A 23,640-nucleotide genomic window follows, 5' to 3' on the forward strand; every position below is an offset into this window, starting at 1 on the left:
ACTTCCTGGATCACGCCTACCGTTCATATACTGAGCATGACGTCACATGGTATGTCACATGGTATGGAATACCCCATTGGCCAGCTGGGCTGGCTGTCCTGATTATGTTCCCTCCCATCTTGTCAACCCACGAGTTTTTCTCACTCCTACCGTTCCGATTCTCTCCCCGTCCCACTGGGGGGGTGGGGGGAGTGAGTGAGCGGCTGCGTGGTATTTGGCTACCTGCCAGGTTAAACCACGACACTCATGGCGCATCTCTGTTTCTTGGAAACTGGATCTCATTGGTTCACAGTGCTAGACCATTCATTTACAACTATGTACTTGTTTCCTAACTTTCTTTGAACAAAGTTGTTTGCAAAAAACCATGAGTATTAAGATAGATAACCAATATTGCTTCATGATACCTTCCTTTCTAATGGGAATGACTCTAGACAAAAGTCAGCATTCTGATCTATGAAGATACTTGTTCAGAGTCATCCCTTCCCCAGTTGCCACAAGGACGCGTTCTCCAAAATGCAACTTTTCCCTCACCTGCAGCACCAGGCCAATAAGAAAGTGCACTCAATCGGTTCCCAGTGAAGCCCCCAGAGGGAACTGGTTAGATTTCTTTTTAATAGTACAGAATTCTATTTGATCTTTTCTCAAATTCAGGAAGTAAACTGGAGTTGTAAAAAAACATACTTTTCTATTCTCTCATGTGTGTACCAGTCACTTCAGGCAAGTCACTTTGCTCACTCTTGGTGTCTCGGTCCCTAACGCAACTATATACTCTGAGATCATCTTCCTGTTAATCTAAATGCAGCTAGAGATACCAAAATGCATAGCTTCCGCTTTCCTGTTGGCTTTGAGTGAGGAATAACATATGCTGAATAGTGTCTTCCTTCAGAAAAGCTGGTGGCATGAAGCAACGTGGTGAATTCAACAAGTTAGTTATAGAAAGTTCTTTGACTTTTTTTAGCTCTTCTGAGGCTTTTCTAAGTAAAAAAAGACAAGAACCATCACCAGTAGTCTGAAGTCTAGCAGATATCCTTTGCTTCTGTTTGTGAACCCATGCTGCTTGGCTCATGTACATATACCTTATACTAGTGTTCTTAATGTATGGGCTGATATGTATCTGGAGTTACGTATGTAATATGCCAATCATCAGGAAATGCTGGAGTGCTTTAGTGGGTCTCGGATTTCCTAGTTATTTGAACAATTGTCTATACTAAAACCTGAAAATTGGTAGGTGAGATACAAAATTGGCAGAAGCTCTGCTTGATGACACTCGAGTACCTCTTAAAGGCTCTTCATCAAAAGACATATTACTGGGAGCAAATGACCAAAATCTTTTCTCTAGTCTTTCTGCCTGTAGTGAGAATGATTACCTGAAGGAAGGGGAGTGGAATAATGCCACTGAAGCCAGTGCATCTTGTGGATCTTCTGATGTCTCTTACAGCTGTTCCTTTAAGGCATGTCCTACAAGGGAAGGAGAATGTGAAAGATTAACTAAACATGTAGAAAGGATGTTTTCTGCTACAACTGATTTTTCAAAGAAGAATATGGTAACATTCAGTTACAGTCTAGTTTGTTTCCCTGTTATGTTTTAAATTTCAACAAACATCTGGACCTTTTGGAGCGGGTCCAGAGGAGGGCCACAAAAATGATCCAAGGGATGAAACACCTCTCCTATGAAGAAGGGCTGAGAGAGTTGGGGTTATTCAGCCTGGAGGAGAGAAGGCTTCAGGGAGACCTTATTGCGGCCTTTCAATACTTGAAGGGGGCTTATAAGAAAGATGGGGACAGACTTTTTAGTAGGTCCTGTTGCAGTAAGACAATGGTAATGGTAATGGTTTTAAACTAAAAAAGGGTAGATTAAGACTAGATATAAGGAAGAAATTTTTTACAGTGAGGGTGGTGAAACACTGGAACAGGTTGCCCAAAGAGGTGGTAGATGCCCCATCCCTGGAAACATTCAAGGTCAGGTTGGACGGGGCTCTGAGCAACCTGATCTAGTTGGAGATGTCCCTGCCCACGGCAGGGGGGTTGGACTAGATGACCTTTAAAGGTCCCTTTCAACCCAAACCATTCTAAGATTCTATGATCTTGTTTTAAGCCTGTTCTCTCAATATGACAAGATTTTTTTTTTTTCCTGTCTCCCCACATGCAAACAAAAATATGATGAAGGCCTCACTGGACAATTGTTTTCTAATCTCACATATTTTGGAGAGTATTTTATAAATCACTTGCTACTTGTAGCGAAGGTGCCATCAGTACCAATTCTCTAACTGCTCTTTTTATCTGAGAAGCGATGTTTTGCTTCAGCTTCCAAAGCTATTGCCTGCTGGGCAATTGCCTGATGGGCTTTATCTAAACCTGCTAAGTCGTTTTTCTTTTTTCTTCTCTTTTCCTGTATTTTCTTCCTTTCACCCATTTCTCAATTGTGCTGACACTGGTTTAACGTAAAGGTGAGTCGAAACTATCTTCAAGTTACACTTGTAGATCTAGCCCATCTGCTATGCAGAACAATTCATTTGTTTTTTTATTTCATAGTCTAAAAGCTTGTCATCAGAAGTTCTCGGTGTCTGATGTAATTAATTGTAGATTAGTATTAGAAGGTAATGCTCTTCAGAGACTGGTTCTTAATTACAGCCTTTCTTTATGCTAGTCTGATGTTGTAAACAGTCATAAGTATTTTAATAATATGCAAGCATTATGTTGCTATTATATTTTAACTTTTCCTTTTTTTGTTTTTTATACTCTGAGATGTGAATAAAAATGGTTTGAGGATCAGGTTTAAGATGCTTTAAAATCAAATTTTGTAACACTTCCATCCATATAAAACATTTGTATGCATAACGTCCACGTGAAGCAATTGCAAATCTATACTAAATTTTAGGAGCTGATGTAGTGAGCATTCCAAGACTAAGTATTTTTGTGGAAGCAGCGCATCTCAGTGATTTTAAATGAATTCTGATTTTTAACATCATGCAGGTGCAATCACCCTCTATCTGACAGACACATTGTATCTTGCAAAAAGTTCAGAATAACTCTTTGAAAACTGTGTGAGACTTGGCCCCTATTCCAGTGAGAGAGAGAGAGAACACCAGGGCAATTACTGTCTTGAACAGTTCATAACTACATCATTGGAGGTTTTTGTTCATTAATACATACCTTTTGTGCACCTTCATTAGTAGATCTCATTGACAAACAGACAAGGCGTTTCAATTTGCACCATACCTTTTCTGTTCCATGAATGAACAGAAACTTCTGAACAGAAACAGAACAGTCAACTTCTTAGTCGGTTCAATATACTGACTGATAGTCATAAGTAGTTCAGTCGATCATTAGGCAGATGTGACTCTTCTTAAAACTTGCCCCTTCTGTAGCATGGCAAAGTACCAGAGACCCTGACTACTGATCTCTAACTGTTCTTTCTGAAAAAACAAACTTGCAAGCTTCAATATCCATTTCCACATAGCAAAAAAAAAAAAAAAACCCACCACACCAAACCCAAAAAAAACCTAACAATACAAATAATCTTGCTTTAGGCATCCTGGTTATGATTGTCTGTAATGAGCAGAGATCTTGCAACAAATTATGCTGTCACCATACAATTATTATGCTAGCACATTGGAAATATGCTAAAACTAATAACCATCACTTAGAAAAATTGCTTTCAAGTGTTTGGTTATAGTCTTAAATAAAGCAGTCACCTTCTTTCATTTCTTATATAAGAGTATCTTAAAAAAAAAACAAAAAACAAAAAACAAACCAAAAAACACCACCAACAACAAAAAGCAACCAAAAAAATCTCCCACAAACCAAACCAAAAAAAAAAAAACCCCCCAAAAATAACAATGAACAAGTTGAAGGGGGGAGGGGGGGAAGACTCTGAAACAATGAATACACAAAGTAGGTAAATTGATGAGGGTCGTTCTTCTGATATATACACTAATTATGTTTATACCAGCATAAATATTTATGAACCGCTGAGGATACTGCTTTTGAAACATGCTCTGCAAAGCAGCAGTGTCGTTCTTTGGAATATCAGTATATTTCAAAGCTAATTTTCTTTCCAAATTAAGATGAAAAGTCAAATTTTTGTGAGATGAAAAATCAGGAAATTATTTCCACTTGATAGAATTTAAACTGTTTATAGTACTGTTTTCATCTATTTATTTACTAGCAAGCAGGAGGAAAATGAATCAGAATGTAAATGTACTGTTTAACTTGGCATAGTGCAAATGAGAATTTGAAACTCTCAAGGCTTCCTCTTTCCTCCTCAGGTTGCTCAAAATACTCACGCTTCCACAAGGAAGTTTTAGCAGACTTGTATTTTCCTAGCTTAAATAGTCAGTTAGTTTTGACTTTGGTTAGTGTCATTCTTCTTTAACCACTTAAATCTGTTGTCTGATTAATGAGAATCCCTATCTGAACTACTGCTAGTGTTTTTTCGAACAGCAACATGTTTTAACTTGAGTTATTAGATAAAAATTCCTTCTAAAACGCTAGCAAATCATACTAAAGCACTGTGTGGGTTTGAGTGGAAATGCCAAAAAAGTAATGCGTAATACTGTGATGTGTTCTGACTTGGGGTTGGTGGTTTTGCTTTGTCTTTAAATAAAGCTGGAAAACATTGAACCAACATTTGTGTTAGCAACTAGACATAGATCTGTCCTGGTTTCGGCTGGGATAGAGTTGATTTTCTTCCTAGTAGCTGGTATAGCGCTGTGTTTTGGATTTAGTACGAGAAGAATGTTGATAACACACTGGTGTTTTAGTTGTTGCTAAGTCGTGCTTACATTAGTTGGAGGACTTTTCAGCTTTCCATGCTCTGCCAGCTGCACAAGAAGCTGGGAGGGAGCAGAGCCAGGAGAGCTAACCCAACTGGCCAACAGGGTATTCCATACCATATGACGTCATGCTCAGTATATAAACTGGGGGAGGGGGATGGGGAGCAGCGAGCGCTGCTCAGGGACTGGCTGGGCATCAGTCAGCGGGTGGTGAGCAACTGCATCATGCATCACTTGCTTTGTATGTTCTATTGTTATTATTATTACTACTATTTTACTTTATTTTATTTCATAGTTTATTATTAGTTTATTTTATAGTTTATTATTAGTTTATTTTATAGTTATTATACTTTATTTTATAGTTTATTATTAAGCTGTCTTTATCTCAACCCACGAGTTTTCTCACTTTTACCCTCCTGATTCTCTCTCTCATCCCACTGGAGACGGGGAGGAGTGGGTGAGCGTCTGTGTGGTGTTTAGTTGCTGGCTGGGGTTAAACCACGGCAAGATCTCATCACTCTTTCCCATAATATCTTATGCAGAGTTACTGTGCTGTTTGGTGCTTGAAGTAAGACTATGGGCTGCAAACGAGAGCAGCATCACTGTTTTCTGAGTGGCATGTTGCAGTTTTGAGGATCAACAGCTATGCTTTGAGGACTTGCAGCAGCTTCTGTTGATCGCTGCAGGCAGTCCAAGTGGGCTAGGCTGGACTTGCGTGGAGTTACTTATCCCCCTGCAAGGCAGCATGGGGCAGCTGATAAGCAATATCTTAAAGCTGTAGGAGGCAGTGGCTGCTGGCTCAGAGCTTCAGCTGGATTTTTGCGTCTCAATCCCTGTGACCGGCAGGGCAGTCCAATCTCGGCTAGCCCTAAACTCGGCAAGGGTCTCTGCCACTCCTGATGCAGCATCTTGGCTTTCTTATAAACATAGTGTTCCAGTTTCTGCTGGGTCTGATTCACCCTTACTTTCTCCCTTCTTCAAACTCTGCTGTTGGGTTAAATAACTTCAGTGACACAAACTAGCCATCAACTGGTATACTCAGGCATACATAGCTGGGACATATTTTGGGCCCTTTTACCTCTTACAGCTCATGCAGTGTATTGCCATCTGAAAATGGGTTAGTATGAGCATTTGAAATTGGCAGTATGAGGCGTTTCGTTTTACTTGTTACCCACACTCAGAGTCCTTTGTCTACACATACAATTCCTTTCATGCACCTTCTTATCTCATGTATCACATTTATTTTAATAACTGTATAGGAAAGCAGATTGATTAGCTGATACATCCTACCTCAGGATTGTTTTAAACGATTAGCAAAGCATATGACTTTCAAAATGTGGATTCTGTATTTATATTTTCCCCAGCATGTTTGAATTTTACACAGGGCTAATATTTCATTCATCCCACAGCAGTAGCCCTGAAGCAAAGGGGATAGTGGGCCAATCTTTTTTAGTGTCTATAGTTGGCATTTATATTCATCTGCTGTATATTTAAAAAAAAAAAAAAACCCACAAAAAAAATAACCAACAATGAACAAACCTGATCTAACCTTGAATCCTCAGTGCCTGATTATTTAGTATCAGCCTCATACATTCTTTTACTGAGAGGGAGAAGTACAATAAAAATTTAAATGTCTTCCTGATAAGTAGTGGAATTGAAGTAGTTGTAGAAAGAAAATACACTGTGCTGAACAGTAGGAATGCTGGATTTTGCCAGGGCTACGCTTTTTTATCAGCTCACTGAGGCAAGTCTATTTCTTGAAACAGATTATTTTGAGAGAACTCTGTAAAGGAAACCTGACCTTAAAATGCTTGCAACTCTTCTCATTTTGGAAGGCTTTCTGTATTCTGAAACATTGCTAATATGCAATTCTGGGTTGTTACATTTGCCTTTCTTCTTAGCAATGGGTTTGGATTTACTAGCCAAGCACTGCATGTGTTATGTTGGAGTGGTGTTGTCAAACTCCATAATAATTAAAACGCTCAAATTAACGCTTTGAAAATATGTCTGTATCTTACTGATCTGTATTTTCTAAACAGTATATAATTGGAAGATGTGATTATGTTCAAAAACTTCTTTGACGTATGTGGCCATAATGTTTAATTGCTGAGTTAGGAACTTGCAAGGACTTTAATGTAAAAAGTTTCTTATCAAATGTGATATATGACTTACTTTGGAATCATTTTACTGTTTTTTCACTCTTCAGGGTGGTGAAATTCTCTGCTATCATTAAGATTTTTTGCATGAGAGCATTGCAAGTTTCTATCAAATTTTGTACTCCTTTTATTTCTATAAACTTTTATTTTGAGATTAGGATATTGACTTTTACTTTCCGTGCTGGTTTCTGCTTTCTTTTTTTTTTTTTTTTGTCCAAGGACTCAGAGAAGGCCTTTGAGCTTTACAACTTATCTCAGAGACTAAACTATGTCCAGATCTAATTACACAAGAGATGCATTCACTCACAGCAGATCAGTTAATTATACATTCGTCAGAACTGAGCTGGATTGTAAAACCTGGGCTATTTAAGCACAGAAAGTTCATATGCCAGTCAGCATGCCATGATGAGATGTGCTGGCATCTATCACAAATACTTCAGATTTCTTTCGCTCTTTCTTCAGGAGCTCTGCACAACTTCTCATTTGTTCCCTATCTCAGACCAAAGTGTAGTGCTAGGACACATCATGTGGCATGATACATGTCTGAAAGACCTGCTAAGGACCATGCTCACAGGCAGGCTTCTCTGACTCCAAGGTAACTTTGTACGTGACGCAAGTCTTTGTAGGAATAGATATCAATGAAATGCAATCAGAGAATGCAAAATAAGCTCCTCAAGTAATGGCTGTCACAACGCTGCTACCTTGTGTTTGAGGTGCAAGCTATGTTTTCAGCTTGGCTACCCTCATATAAGTCTAGAAAACATGCATTTGAAAACAACAACGATCGTCTACCAGTATGAAATACTATAGCAGGTATAGTACTATAGCACTATAGGTATGTATTTTCACTTGAGAGGTTGAGGGGCGAGTAGGTAGGTAGCACATCCAAAATGTTGGTGAGTGCAGTGCTGAAAAATGCATGGATAGTGTGGTCACCGTTGCAGTGGAGTCTTCTACAGGGAGAATGTTACAAACTGGAAACGTTCTAGAATAGGACTACCTCACATGCAATACACCTCGTTCTGTAGCTGGATTTCTGCTTGATTTTGCCCGTTTTCTCTTTGTTCCAACTAATTCCTAAGCAAATATCTTTGCATATCTAAAGTACAGCTCGAGTTAGATGTTAGTTACACCTAAGATTTCAGCAGTTTGTAGAATTTGTTTAGAAACAAATAGACCATTTGATTACATTTTTATATAGATTTATATATTTTTATGTATATTTTTAATATATATTTGTGTATATATAAGCTCACACTGGTGAGACATTACATGATTAGGTTGCTTTCAAACAGTGCCAAGTCCTGCAAACAGAATACTGCTTGTACCTTCAAAATTCACAAATCACTTATGTAACATTCAGAATACAAAATAATCCATTTTCTTAATTACATTGAAAGATATCTGGTATGTCAACTTAGAAATACTTTTGATTGGTTTTTTGGGTTTTTTTTAACATCAGAGGAGTCTAACATTGTCAGAGACAGCCTTGAGACTGAGCACATCAGAGGTAAGTCTCTGGAGTCTTTAAGAACTGTGCCCAGGTGCTACTTGCTTCAGCTGCTGTACTGGCTGATTGGTGTTTTCCGTCTCTTTCAGGAAAAGGTGGTGTAGCTAGCAGTATGATGCTGTTCCTTTTCAAAGACTTTACAATAACCACAGAATTCTGGTTTTGAAAATACCACTGAAAACAATGGCAGATGAGAGGTGTTTAAAATTGTGAAGGTCTTGAGAAGATGGTTTTAAAACAAATGTTTTTTATGAAGTCTGTAAATACATTCTCAGCACGGCGAGGTTAAGTCAGCCTCAGGTGGAGGGCAGGAGGCAGCTGGCAGAAGGAAGCTTTAATGTAGGCTCAAAGCAGTGATACGTGATTCTAGGAGGAATCTCAGGAATGTACTTCTTTGAGGACATTAGGTAAGAAGATGTTCAGAGCTGCAACCAGAAATACTCTCTGATGGCTGATTTGTACTGTTTCAAGAAAGCAAGACTTTGTATAACTTTTTTCTCCTTTGGCATAAGGATGACCAGCCTGATTTGTGGACAGTGAATGAGTTCCTAATCAGTGCCTATCTGCGTTTTTGTTCCTTACTGCATCAATTCTGTGTATGAAGTACGTGTTATGTAGATACAAATACTTGTAGTGCGTGTAATGATGTAAGTAAAAGAAAGGAGCTGATTTCCCACGATAGATGACATGGCCATTGCAGGTGGACTCGGTGTGCATTTGAGTAGTGTCTGAAGACAAGAGAGCTGACGTTCTCTTGCATTTTTTACCTTTCTGAGGATTGCATGACTAGGCCATCTGCAGTCAGGCTAGTAGGGATAAGGTGGATGTCTGTGCATATGCAAAAAACCCTAACTTACAATGAAAATTACTAAGTATCTTTTTGGTCCGGGCTTCTCCCTTATGCAAGCCTACTTTGCTACTTCACTGTCTTTCCCCAACCCAGATAAGACCATTTAATTGAAACATTGTCATTCTGATGCTCTGCTTTTTCTTTCACTGTTGCCCACTTCTCCATCCTGATATCTCTTTTCCTTCAAATGACTTCTCCATAACCTGCATGGCTTCTCACAATCCACCTAATCCACCTTCTTCTGTTTTGTCTATTGAGTTTTACTCTAGACTGTACTGTCTGCTTTTTTCCCTTTTTTTTTGAACAGTCTTCATTGTGCCTCTTCTCTCACAAAATGCCTATTTTTTTTGCCCTATCACCACCTTGATAAAATGGTAGGTTACTAGTTCTGTGCAACAAGACTCATGTATTTTCCTCTCTGTTTTGTTTTTTTTTGGTTTTTTTTTAGTTGGTTTGGTTTGGTTTGGTTTAGGTTTTTTTGCTTATGAGCTGCTTTTTTAGTCAGTCTAAACGTTCACTTCAAGTTTTCTTATTTTGTGCTGTTAACAAATGCATACTTATTTAATTTTAATTAGATTTGTTCCTACAGTAAGAACAGAATATTACTGAACAACTTAAACTTTCGTTGTTGATTTACGTCATCTGAAAAGCTTTAACTTTCCTATATATCAAATACTATTCAAGTGGTCTCTTTCTTTCATTTACATTCTCTTTCACTAACATGATCCTTTATATACTCTTCCAAAATTAGCGGATGAAATTCTGAACTTACTGACACCAGTAAGAGAACTGCTATTTATTTAGTATATTATGGCAAAAGTTTTGCCATCTTTGTGTGACTTCTTCCTGTTCCAGTCTGGTCCTTGATTCACTTTTTAAGCCCACTAACCTGTCAGTTATGGTACCAGTCAATACTTGGCAGTACGCCACACTGAAAGATTTAGCTAGAACTTCTTTGACCACATCTTCTGTTCAGGAAAGTTTCTTGTCATAGGTTTGTATGTTTTTGTTGGGTTTTGTTTTTGTTGTTGGGTTTTGTTGGTTTTTTTTTTAAACCCTTGTAATGTGTTGTAGAATATTTCTGTTCCTATATATTTTAGTGAACTCTTGGAAGTGGTTAACTAAATAATGTATACTGTGCACGTACACATAAAGCATAGTGCAAATGTCACAGCATCCAAGTCAGTCTCTTCTTTTTACCAAGATGCAGCTAATGGGAAACAGCGAAATGGAAACTGTTTCAGTGTAACAGCAGCACAAATAGTTTACATTGTTACTCAGTTTTTTAAATACCGTATGTGAGCATGGAGTAAATTTTAAGTCTGAAATATATTATTCTATACTGGGGGAGAGGTGCTGAAATGTAAACTTTCAGGACTGAAAGTTTCTAAGAGTGGGTTAGTAAAATAACCATCCTCTCAGGATCCCTTCTAGTCTAGATGACTTCTTATGGTCCGTTAGTATGAACTGCAGAAACTCTTGAGCTCTGCTCACTAAAGCATTTAAGGGAAAACATGAATCTGCCCCTAGGAACTGAATACTATTATCAGTGACACCACTAATATTTCATTGAATACTCTTGATGGAACACTACAAATAAGTACACGAAAGAAGTATTTATTCCAGATTTTTTTTTTTTTTTTCTGTGTAAATACAGTTCTACTAAATACCAACACGCTGGCATAACTGTCACGCTCTTTGCTTCTGTTGAAAAGTAAAGTAAATCATACTAAGCAATGCCACGGTCTGTCCACTGTGCCTGTGCCTGGCTAGTCCTCTATGTAAGCAAGCTTCTCAGCCATCCAGCCTTTCCTACACAGGTCTACAGAGTTGGTGCTTCTGAGTAGAATTGCTTGTTTTCTCATTACTTGTTTTTTTTTTTTTTTTGCTGTGATTGATCTGATAAAAGGGAGGTACAGGTTTCAAATACGAAGACTAAACAATGCTATTTAGCATGGTTGGAACTTTTGTAGGAACAATTGGAAAATTACCTCCTTTAAGAACTTGGAACCGTTTTATCAACATTATAAAATTGTACAGTACGATAACTCCAACTTTTTAACATCAGTAGGAAATGAGTGAAGACAGACCAACCTTGATAGGAAGGGGGAATGGGAAAGAAGCAAGTCATTTATTGGTATACCACAATCCAGAAAATTATATTTAATTTTAAACATTGTTTGAAGAGAAGACAGAACTGTGCTTAAATGTATCAAAATGTATTTAAAATTTTTAAAAAAGCTTTAAATTTTAAAGTGACTTAACATTTCTATTATAGGCATCTGTCAAAAACCCCAATGCATTTATAGTTCTCATTCATTTTTTCAAGGTGCTTGCAGAGAAAAAAGACTCAAGAATTCGAAGCAAGAGTTATGGTGTAAGCTCCTCCTTAGGACTTAAGTGCACCTTCAGTGCAACCTGCTGCATTGAGGCAGGGTCAGTTTCTGCTTACGACTTGATCCTGCTTCAGTGCAGCAGGTTAGACTAGAGGTTACAGGTGCAGCACCCCTTTGAAAATTAACTGTACAGATTAACTGTATTTATCTAGGCTTGTGACTAGATAAATGATTAACTGTGTACCAAGCAATAGCATGATGTGATTTGAAATGGCCAGTGTATTAAAATAGGAAAATCAGACTATTGGACTTTTTAACAGTAGTATAAAATTAATAGAGTATCTTGCAAGAGCACAGACTCGGTAAGCATTTGTCAGCTTCTATAAAAAAGAAATAGTAAATTATGAAGCCTCTTGAATTTAAACAATGTATCTGATATCAGAATATTTGCTTTCCTGGATGACTTGTTTGCATTAACCTGTGCCTCTTTGCCTTAATGACTGAGGGAATAATAAAGCTGATCTGTTTGCTTTGACAAGAAAGCCTTTATTGCAAGTGATGTGTACTACAAAGGAGAAGAAAAGGTCAGTAACCAGTAAATGCACTTTTTAAAAAAGTATAAAAAATAATAAAATACTTAGCGTGATGAATATAACTTCTAAAGTTAACATTTTCCTGCTGAGCAATGTTGTACAATTTTCCGTTGCCAAAAGCTTTGGTACATGTCATGAATAATAAGTTTATATACACACAGTTTTCACGGGTTTGTAAATTTTTTTTTATGCTCTACTTTATTCTTTCCGATTTGAAAAATCTACGTTTTCATTTCTTAGGAAGTAAGAATAGAAACCAATTTTCAGAGTTCTTGAAATGTTTTGAGTTTTATTCAAACCAATTGTAGACAGATAAGTGAATGCAGGAGGGTCATCTGCAGAATCTCCAGGATCATGACAGGCAAGTCTCCTACACCCCAGCTGTGGTCCCAAACTCTTTGAATCCATAAGCTGTTTCTCTGTGACCCAGTTTTGTTTTTTAATATAAAAATCTCAAAAGAAGAGATGGAGAGTATATTGCCCCAATTAAGGTTTTGCCAGAGCTGATGTTCCCCAACATACAAATCTTATTTTATGAAACAGTTTTATACAGATAGTTTCACAACTACCAGTAGTTATCAAAAAGCGAAAAGCTGTGATTCATATATCTAAGGATAAAATTCTGAAAATTTATTTCAAGTTATCTTGAAGGTTTTTTAAATGTGATTTTTCTTATTATTATTTTCTTCAGAGCGTCAAGAATTAATCATAGAATTTGGAAGAAATTGCAGTTAGCATTGAAGTTTGATCCTTATTATGTTGGGGAGGACCACCATCATCATTTTCTTTAGAATTTCTCAGGGCAGAGGAGGAGACTTAAAGCCTCAGCAGGAGAATGTTCACTATTTAAAAGCTTGGATATTCAAATGATAGGTAGGACATTTGAAAGTGCTACCTACCTCTGCTGACTGTGTGAAAATGTAGTACAGGCTTCCATGTTAGTTTTATGCATAAAATATAGTCTGTAAAGGAGGAGGAAGAAAGAAAAAAATAATCATTTTCATGTCCTGAAGATGAATGGAGGCTGGTGGAGTGTTAAGAGGAAGCATCATTCATGCTTCTTGTATTCCTTTTCTAGGCACCTGCTTTTGGCCACTGTTGGAAACAGGCAACTAAATGGACATTTAATTCTGATTCAATAGGATTTACTGGTATATTAAGAAATAGGACTGGAGTGTCATACCTGAATAGAGTTAAAGCTATACTTCCAAACAGTTTGCTATGGTAACAGTTGAGACTGAGAAGTACTGAAGTCATTATAACAGAAGCCGTCATTTAGCGCTATATAAATTAAATCAATGTTATTCTGGTGGAAGAACAAGAAACTACATTTCTAGATAAACTGAAAGATTTCTTGTTGGAGCAACAAGTCAGACATACCGGGGAATTCCTCAGAATTTCATTCTGTAGCTGGCCTGGTTCTTCCAGCCAGCTACTGTGGAGAGAGTGCTGTATCCCTGGTGTGACTTAGGGTAGCCATTTCAAGGATTCAGTACTTTCCTGTGTCTTTGATACGTTGAGGCATGCTTGTGTTTTTTCATGACTGTATCACACCAGTGGAGATGCATTCTTTGATCCTTTAATACAGGCAAGGTTAAGCATCCCCTCCCTTCTCCCCTAGGAGATAAGCAAATACAATGTTTATCCAGATTTTTGTCTTACCATAAATTGGAAGGAGAAAATATCTGATATTTTCAGAAAATGGGAGAAAAATACTTATCTCACAGAACTGATTTTACCAATACCTCTCTTTTTACCACTTCCTCATATGTGATATTTCCTCTAGCCTGTGTGTTGTGCAGGAATTACAATGTAATTGTTTGCCTGAATTGATTTTTGTTAGTCTTTTGGGGACCAATATGTCATTGAATACCAGTGCTAGAGAGATTTAAAAAGTATGAAGGTCTGCAAGTCATCTAACCCAAGTGTTTCAACAGGAGTCCATTTGGAATTTCACTTTATTATATTGTTGCATGGATGACAAGATTAAATGAGTCCTTGTAATGAAGCTCATTCTCTCATCATTTGAAGGCAGGATAGAGTTTCTTATTTGGTTTTGGTAGTATGAATGTTAAGTTTAATTACTTAAGGGGCTGAAGAAGATTCAGTACAAACACGAGTAAATACAAAGTGTCAGAATTGCTTAATATCCAAAAGCTTCACAACGAGGGAAAATGAGGATTAATTGTTCGAAATGTTTATTTTTTTAAATAATGATAAATATTATATGCTATCTAGATCTGATTTATATAGGTTCTATTTATAATCTGCAGATTGTTGCGTTGTCATCGTTGTTCACAAAGGTAGTGAAGTTAAATTCAAATCAGTTACAACTCCTGGATGAGTGGATTATCTGGTTTGTGTAAATTGGCATAACTCCACTTACTTTGATAGAAATACATTAAAGTGGAACTGTTGAAATTCTGTCCCAATGTGTCCAGTCTCCAGGTCATCAGCTTTAAATAGGATCTTTTTACAGTATTTTAGATTGTTTAAAAACTTGTTCAGCCTTATACACCTAATTAAACTTCTTACCTTTGATGTATTAAATAAACTACTTCCTTTAACTGCTTTTAAAGTATTTAATGTTATACTTAAATCAGAATACAAACAAACCAGAATAAGAGGCATCTCTTGACACTGCCTGCAGCATCTTTTAAATATGCCTTCAGTTCTGCTTAGCCTGATTCTTTGAGAGAGAATTGCTAGTAAAGATGTCTAAAGAAGAGAGACCGAGAAAACTTTAATGACCTGTGGGGCACAGCTTCAAAGTAATCATCATCAGCATAACTACTTTGTGGGGTAAATGCATTTCTAGCCTAATAAACAAGTGTGATGTAAATTTTCATTATAGTAATAGAAAGTTAATGTAGTTGTTGAAATTGTAGTCTTGAAATCTTGAACATAGTAAAGTTGTCCAATATGCACAATATGTAGGAAATAGCAAACTTGAATTAATTCCTAGATAAAATTGGTATGCATTGCACTTCAGTGATTTGTCCTTGTTTTGTTTCTCTAATCAAAATTTCAGTTAATTTCAGCTTTGTTCTCTGCCTCCCCCACATTAGTTCCATTGTCTTGATTTGCATCATTTGTAGCAGCTGGCTTCTTGTCAATCTGTAGTTTGGACCTTTACATCAAACAGCAAATTAATTACAGGAAAAGAAATCCCCATAGTACTTCTATGCTTAGAGGCTTTTACAATTATCAGGAAGTGAATGTTGCTGATTCTTGTAAGAAATGGGAAGTGGAACATGGGAAAGGGAGGGGGCAGCACATGCTTCACAGGTGCCATTAGTTATCTCTACAAGTACGTGTTGGTCAGTTACCTGTACTTTCCCTTTCCTAGACCCTCCCCTCATTTGTTATGAAGTTAAACTAGGAAAAAATAGCAATTAAAAAACCAGTAGTATGAGGTATGTATTTTTTGTTAAAGGACGCATAGCCTTAATGCGTCTCAAGTGCAGAAGCACTCTCGGGAGTTTATTGGAAGGCCTGCTTGCATCCTAAATGTTAGTTCCTTTTCCCTATATCACATCTTAAAAACATAACCAAAAAAGCCTACTTGAATCCGTTCTGTCATAATTTATGAACTTGTGTTTTTCTTTCTATAAAGAGAAATCAAGAAGCCCTTTTAAAATCCAGCAACATGTACAAAAGGCTCACAAGTGCATTGTCCAGAAGTTGCCCGTAGAAACAGATATTTAAAGTGCGAGCAGTCAGTGTTTAGACCCTCAACATGCTTTTCTGACATCAGCAAGTAATTTAGTCTTCTATCAAATTGCTGTACTGTGTTAAATTCCTTTTTTCTTAATGGCCATTAGTAACGGTTAGGAAATTAACACTGCTTTTGTATTTTGCCACACTTCTATTGTTCTTTAAAAAAACAAAACAACAAAATGCAGAGTTCAGACAATGCTGTTTGGTTACTATCTTGGGGAGATAGGCAAAGTGAGTGGAGGTGGGGGAGTTGATATATGGTATAAACATGAAGGAGATATCCTCTGCTTACAGTGAAATACTCTATTGAAATGATGGGCTAGTTTAGTCTAATTTATTTGCTATCTTCTATTGCTTATTTCCCTTGTTTTTATGTTTTTCTTTAACAAATAGGTACGATTTCCTTGGCTATCTTTTCAAGATACATATCATCTCTGACTTTGTGATGTTTTTTGCTATCTTTAACTGAGCTATCTCCTGTAGTCTATCTTTTCAATTGCGCACAGATCACAAAGGAGGGTAATGCCTTGCCCAGCTCTTAAGAGAATATTGAATTTGGTTAGATACAGTGTCTGTTTTGTAGCAATATCTTTCCTCATTTTCTGTACCGTATTGTTAGCACAGTTTAAGAGCTTAGTCCAGCATTATTCCAAGGTCATTTTCGAAGTCCTGCTGTGATTCTGATTCTTTTGTATTTGTCTCTGGTTTTGAGCTGAATATGAAATTCAGTGGTTTAGCTTTTGAACGGGAAATTTAATTTACAACTTGTCAGTTCGTTTACAAAACGGATACCACTGTGAAGGATTCTCCTAAGTATATATGCAGCCTTTCTTTTGTGTTCTCTGTTCATGTCTTTGTTCCCGTGAAGCATGGAAATACACAAAAATCACTTCGAAAATCTAAATTCATAGCTGTCACTGCTGACCGTATCCTCCGGGCCTTCCAGGCTGCGCAGGCTGTGTGAGACAGCAGATGGTGGCTGCACATGGAGGGTGTCCATCCAGGAGACAACGCTTGCCTTCTCTCAGCATCCCTGCCCTTCGTCTGCCCACAAAACTCCAGTTTATTGACAAAACTTGAGTAACTGCTTGTGGAAATGTTAGGGTCTTGTCTTTTAATAGAAACCCTCTTAAATTTGATCATATTACTTCCCATACATATTTTCACTTGTCTCTGTTTTATGGTGAGTAGGTGTTATGTGTGATCTCCGAAATGTTTGTGATGAATCAACTATCCTAGGCTTTGAAATGTGTGTTTAACTTTCAATCCTGTGTAAAATGAATAGTCCAAAGTGACTGAGAGTCTTCTAGGCAGCGGGTTATAGCATGAGTTAGAACCGTTAAGTCCATTTGGATTTGTCTCAAACTGTGATAATGACAGATATATAAAACAAGAAGACTTTGCGTACATGAAAGTCATTCAAAATACTGAGTCCCAAATGAGGTGTTGCTGTGGATCTTTAGCTTTGGCAGCTGAGACTTGCTTCGGGGATTCTACATAAGAGAAGCAAAACTTTTCTTATTTGATTAAATTGCAACTTTTTTTCCGGCATTTTTAATGGACTATGATCTAAGTCTGAATAAACCTATTCCTTCTCTTAAAGTGAAGTCTATTCAGCAGTTGTGTGGGCTAGATAATCGAGATGAGACTGACAAACTTGTGAAGCATTACCGCGATAGGAAACCAAATTGAAATACAGTGGCGTTTGCACACGCTCAGGGACCTGAACAGGTGGACACACAGGGGAACCCAGAGCTGGAACGTGCTTCACCCCAGCCTGAAAAGTGTCTCTGTTCTTGTGACCCTATGTTTTATGTTTGGAAAAGGAGCTCCGCTTGCCAGGTGGCTGAATTGACACATGCTGTTAGATCCCTGAGTTGTCACACCCCTTAAGTCACTTGTTTTCAGTATCAAATGCAGAATACATCATCATTAAGCACTGTGCTTACTCACTTTAATCTAGTCCGCTACATGAACTAGGATGTCTTTTTGAATTTTTCTAGGAAGTGAGGAACCAGAGATTCAAGTCATCTTTTTTAATAGTTATTTTTATAACACTGGAAACAGTGATGACAGTATTTATAACCAGGATAAAAAGTAAAAAAAAAAAAAAAGGTCAAAGTGCATCCAGCTGGTCTTTTGATTGTTTTGAAGTTTAATTGATAAAACGGGTGATTTCTGCCTCTGTGGTTGTGGAAGTTGACAGTGTGAATCGCATTGTTCATTTCTGTTAAGTACTCTAAAACAATGGGTTTATATTCTTACAGTGATGTTTTTAGGTTTCGTAGTTACTCTAAAATTTGTATCCTGGTTGACTGAATTTCTGTTGCTCTTATTAACAGATGGGAATGAGGAATTTTTGAGTATGGCGTGATAGCGTAGAGGTTAATAATACATTCACCACTTTATACTTCTCCTGGAGTCCATGGATATTTTGCTTTGCTAGTTTTATTGGCCAAACAAACCTGTTAACAAGTATGAATGTTCTGAGAAAGATTTCAATAATGACCAATTTTTGTATCAGAATTATTCTTTGGAATTTAAAACTTTTGCAAAGGAAATATACTTTAATGTATCTTACTTCTGCAGTTTTAGTGTATTTTTAGCACGTGATTTCACAGGTCCTTAATATTTTTAAATACAGGTAACGAATTTGGGCATCCAGAATGGCTTGACTTCCCCAGAAGAGGGAATAATGAGAGCTACCACTATGCCAGAAGGCAGTTTAATCTTACTGAGGATCATCTTCTTCGCTATAAATTCCTAAATACATTTGATAGAGACATGAATAAATTGGAGGAAAGATTTGGCTGGCTTGCATCTCCCCCGGTAAGCTGTATATACTAAATGATAAGTTTTTAGTCACCAGTTGGGTACATGTTCAGAATAACAACAATACCAAATTTGCATGCAGAAATTTTAAACAGCACTTTATTATGCACTGCGTAATGCCCCACCGTATATTTCAAGTTGTCAAAACATGTCACTGAAATATCTTCCACAGATAATAGAAATCTGAGACAGTCTCCTTTTAGCTTCATAGCAAGCTCTTTTCCTATTATTTTTGCTATTTTTATTTAGTAACTGCAGATTGGATAAAGCAGACTATAAAATTGTCTGTAATCCAATCCAAGGATTGCTTTGGGAAAGTGTAAATTGTTCTGACGATTTACTTTCTATAAATAATTACTCTGTTACTGAGAAAACACTTTCAGTAGAGTATAGTGTAAGTTATAGTCTCCCGGTCTTCAACCTGTCACTTTTGTATTTGCCTTTTTTACCTAAATATTGCACTGTATTTTTATCAAAGCAACTCAATTATTACAATTTCTGAGTGTTTAATTATTTCATACTAGTCATAATCCACTTAAAAGAATTTTTTTAAATGGATGTCTAGTTATTTATTAATGGCTTTAGCAAATAGAACAAAGGCAATATGTGCAGAAGTTTAATGTGGCTTATCAAAGCTATTTCTCACACAGATTTAAAAAAAAACAAATAAAAAACGTATCCAGTGTTTCATTTTCTAAATTACTAACAGATGTGATGCTGATCCCTGTAACAAGTAGATTGAAGACTTGATTTGATAAAAGGAATCCATTTTTTGCTAAAGGAAAGTGTGATAGAAAGACCACATTACCAATCTTTGAGCAAGAATTTTTCAAGTGCTGTATGTGCTTCTGCCTTTTCAATTTTACCTTGCCTTATAAAAAGTAAGCTACAGTTTAGTAATCAAAAATTTTATATGACATTACATAGGTAAACAATTTATGTTTAATTTATGTTAATGCCCTTATCTGTGTTGCTTGAATCTTTGACCGATTTACTTGAAATGAAGTATAGAAGCAGTGTTTTTTTTCTTTTTTTTTTTGTTAATTCAGTTAGAAATGAAATATTTTATAGTATTGAGTTGTTTTCTTTTTTTCCTTGCCTAGGCCTTTGTGAGTGAAAAGCATGAATCCAATAAGGTCATAGCATTTGAGAGAGCAGGTCTCATTTTTATTTTCAACTTCCATCCATATCAAAGTTACGTGGGCTACAGAGTGGGTATTGAAACTCCAGGAAAATATCCTTTTCGTTACTGTTTCGCTTGTACAGAAAACCTTTAGAAGTTGAAAACTAATTTTATTTCTGTTTTCTAATACGAACGCAAACTGTAGTTAAGAGGTAAGAAACCACTTACTTGTCATCAGTATAATCTTGCTTTAATTCATAGTGTACAACAAAAAAAAAAATCTAGAAATTTGCCACCTTCATAAGAGATCATTTTCTAGAAACCAAAAGTAAAAATTGCAATTTAAAGACTACATGTTAAAGTTTCCTTGTGATGCCTTGTTTTTTGGAATTGTGTTGAGGCATGAAAAAGCAAGTAACTCCTACTTCTGAAACTACAGTAAGATGAGGCTGTGCACACAGTCACACAGGAAAATGCATTAGCTTAAACTTCTGTCAGGAAGATTTTACAATTTCTGATTTATAATTGGGTGGGCTGAGAATGTGCTCTTAGCTCAGCTGAGCAGTATATGATTACTCTTGAGTAGTTGGCTGGTTTTGCATTTCTGTCCAAATTCTTAGCGTTGAGGGAGATTCAAAAAATTAATGCTAACTTGCTGGAGGAATTTAGTTTGCCCAAATTCAGTTTGTTTCAAGTCCTTTGACAAACAGTCTAGTGAATCTTGCTGTGTCAGTTTAAAGCACTGCAGTTCCAGTTTTGGCCTACTGTCTGTTTATTTATCAGCAATTTCAGGAAACTACTGCCATATTTCAGTTGCTTTAGTTCAACGTATTACTCTAACTCCTGAGCACTGCTGAATTGACCTACAGGTCTCAGGAACTTAGCAGGATTCTGGTTTAGAAACATAAAGTCAAACCCATTTTCTTCAGTGCTTTCTTCTGCTGCCTCTATGCTGCTACTGGAACTCCTGGAAAAGGTAGAATGGAGTAGTAAATTGGAGTAGTAGAATCTTAATCTGGTGTTGTGAGATGCACCAATACTTGACTGTCATAGGCTTCAGGTATTCACCCGTTTAAGTTGATGCCACTGCACTTCATCTGTCTTGTATGAAATTCTTTGAGTTCTGCAGCTGGAAAAGGTGTAAGTTCTGTGATAAGGACTACAACACGTAACAGAATTAGCGTGACATTTTTACTCTGATACTTATACAGAGACAATTAAATCCAAACCACGTTTTGTTGTTCACTTTCTGCCTTTCTTTTTCAAAGATGCTAGAGGTTCAATTATCAGAAAAGCTTAAGAAAAATTTTTTTAAATCTCACTTTTAATAATTTTTTTATCACTATTTTTCTTTCTTTTCCATAGCACGTGTTCATCAGGCTTGTATTTAATTACGATTATACAGGGCTGTTTTCCTAACTTCATTTTTTGGTTTGTGCTAAATGAATTAAATACCTAGGCATTGTTTTTCTGGGTGTGTAAATGCCGTGCACACATTGTTACAAAAATGCCACTCCTTGGCACTTACAGCTAAGACAGGACTAAGCTGTGCTCAGGCACTTCTGAAACTATTTGGGCTTTCTTTATGTTTATGGAAATATTTTTATGACCAGTTTGTCGACTAAATATTTAATATAAGCAGACTTTTGGTTTTTCAGTGCTCTAAATTTTTCAGTCGTTTCAGAAACATTTCATGTATCCATTTTACACCACCAGAATCTCCTTTCTCCATATAAATTAGGCATTTACTGCTTGTATAGAATCCTGAATGTATTGCTACTGTTTCAGCTGAGGCTGCTCTGTAGTAGCTCTTCTGAAGCAAATTGCGAAATCTGCTTTTCACTGGTTTTACTTGGCAAATCAAGGCCCAGGTGGGTTTCAGTGAGTTGATCTGTTGCTAGTTCACTCTGGGCATTGAAACAGCTTTCTGCTGTATCTTGGCCAGAAACAGTCATTGCTAATTGATTTTTTTTTTTTTTTAATGTAAGCAGAAACTCAATGGAAAATGTTTCGTATTCACTTAGTAGTAGGTGATCAGGGATTTTTCACATCCTTTATGTTTATTTTGGTTCACTGAAAATCATACTGATACTTAACAACAGCTCAAGTGTGTTCAAAACAAGTGTGATATGAACGAGGCATACAGATGATGTTTCATAATTGCAGTTTATATTGTATTTTTTAATATGTTAGTGTCAGTACACATCCTTGTCTTTTAAGTGTGTGCAGTGTAATTTTATTTACATCATATATTATAGACAGTTTAAATTTAAAGGCCTTTGTTAAAGCATAAAAGTCCATACTGGCTTTTCATTCACTAAACTAGTTTATTGCTAGTGGAACTACCAGTTATCAACAGTGTATTTGCTTTTGTTAAGGTGCTTTGTCTGACTAACCCCTCCTGCCCCAAGCGAACAGTGGATTTTGTGGTTCTCTGTCCTCACTGTGTGACGTGCTCTGCTGCCCCTGCTCTTACTTCTCTGTGAACATAGTGCATCTTCACCTCTGCTGAGAGTTTTGTTCATTTGGTTAAGGAAGCATCTGTCCCGTTTTACAGTCTTGTACTGTTTGCAACTCTGAGAGGAAGTAGTTCTCTTAATTTAATGTTCTCACTTGGGAATCGCAAATGTAGAATCTTCCCATAAATCACCTTTTCAACAACCTTCCCCTATTCATTTTATTCTGTGGCGGTTCAATGCACGAACCAGGGGAAATTCCTGAAAATCCTCTGGGAGGGAACTGTTGCCAACTGGCGCTCAGCCTGATTTAACCTTGGATTTTTAAGTTTGAAGGTAGGAACCTTTTCTCCCTTTCAGTGTCTTGGATTCTAAAGATGCAAATCGTTCCCAATAATACATATACTTAGGCAGGTATATCACAAGAGTTTGTGCAAGTTCTGGTTCACAAAGCTGGCCTGAAACGATCTTCAGGTTTCAAAAGCTGCAGCGTTTTGCATGATTGTCCCTCAAGCTGAACACAGCATTGTTTCTTCTGTCAGGAGAATAAAAAACCTCCTCTCAGTTGAAAAAAGTATCTCATAAAGACACTTTGCTAGAATTGGGCATGTGTGTTTGAACAAATAATTTAGCTGCCCCAAATTTGTAGTTTTAGCTTAAAATTAGATTGAATGTATCTTCATCAGACTTCCCCAAAACAAAGTTTAGGAAGTTGCAGTGGCTTCTGTTGATTGTTGAAATAAAAATCATAATGTTTCTTCTTAAACTGTTGTGCATAAAGAGTAGAAAATAACAAAGGAGTGAAAAGGAAAAAGCAAGTTTAACTTAGGTCAAAACTTTTTGATTTGGCTTGTAAAAATCTTTATTTTTTTGCCTTTCTCTTTGGTCTTTGAAATAAAATTCTCATCTATGTTAATTAAGATCTCTTTTTTTCTGGGAAGCTTATTTATTATCCGTATTGAAAAGGTCACTGTGTTCTCATCCAAGGCCATCACATGGGATGAACCATTGGGACTTCTTTTCCAAAGGAAGTGCTTTTGACTGTATGCATCAAATAAGACAATGTGCCCTGATGCCTACACCATAAAAACCTCACTTCTTTTTAGTGCCTGTTGCTAGCAAAGTCTTTGGACAATAAGATGTCCGTAAACACCTTGAACATACCTAAACTTCTCATTTCTGTTCTGTCTAGGAGAAAGCTAAGCAATACTGTATCTACCAATTGCTTTCTTAGTATCTTTTCATTGATAATGAAGACAGAAGCTCTCCATTATCCCGTTCCTCTGTGT

At 36.8% G+C, this 23,640-nt stretch overlaps 1 protein-coding gene across 1 annotated transcript in view; it reads left to right on the top strand.

The window, feature by feature from the left end:
• GBE1 (1,4-alpha-glucan branching enzyme 1) overlaps positions 1–23,640 on the top strand; it is a 179,187-nt gene that overhangs the window by 132,147 nt on the left and 23,400 nt on the right. The window contains exons 13-14 of the mRNA XM_075170299.1: positions 18,585–18,769; positions 19,876–20,017. Coding sequence (XP_075026400.1) covers positions 18,585–18,769; positions 19,876–20,017 — 327 coding nt within the window. The remainder of the gene's footprint in view (positions 1–18,584; positions 18,770–19,875; positions 20,018–23,640) is intronic.

Source organism: Calonectris borealis, chromosome 1 (assembly GCF_964195595.1).
Source record: "Calonectris borealis chromosome 1, bCalBor7.hap1.2, whole genome shotgun sequence".
Classification (NCBI taxonomy): Eukaryota; Metazoa; Chordata; class Aves; order Procellariiformes; family Procellariidae; genus Calonectris; species Calonectris borealis.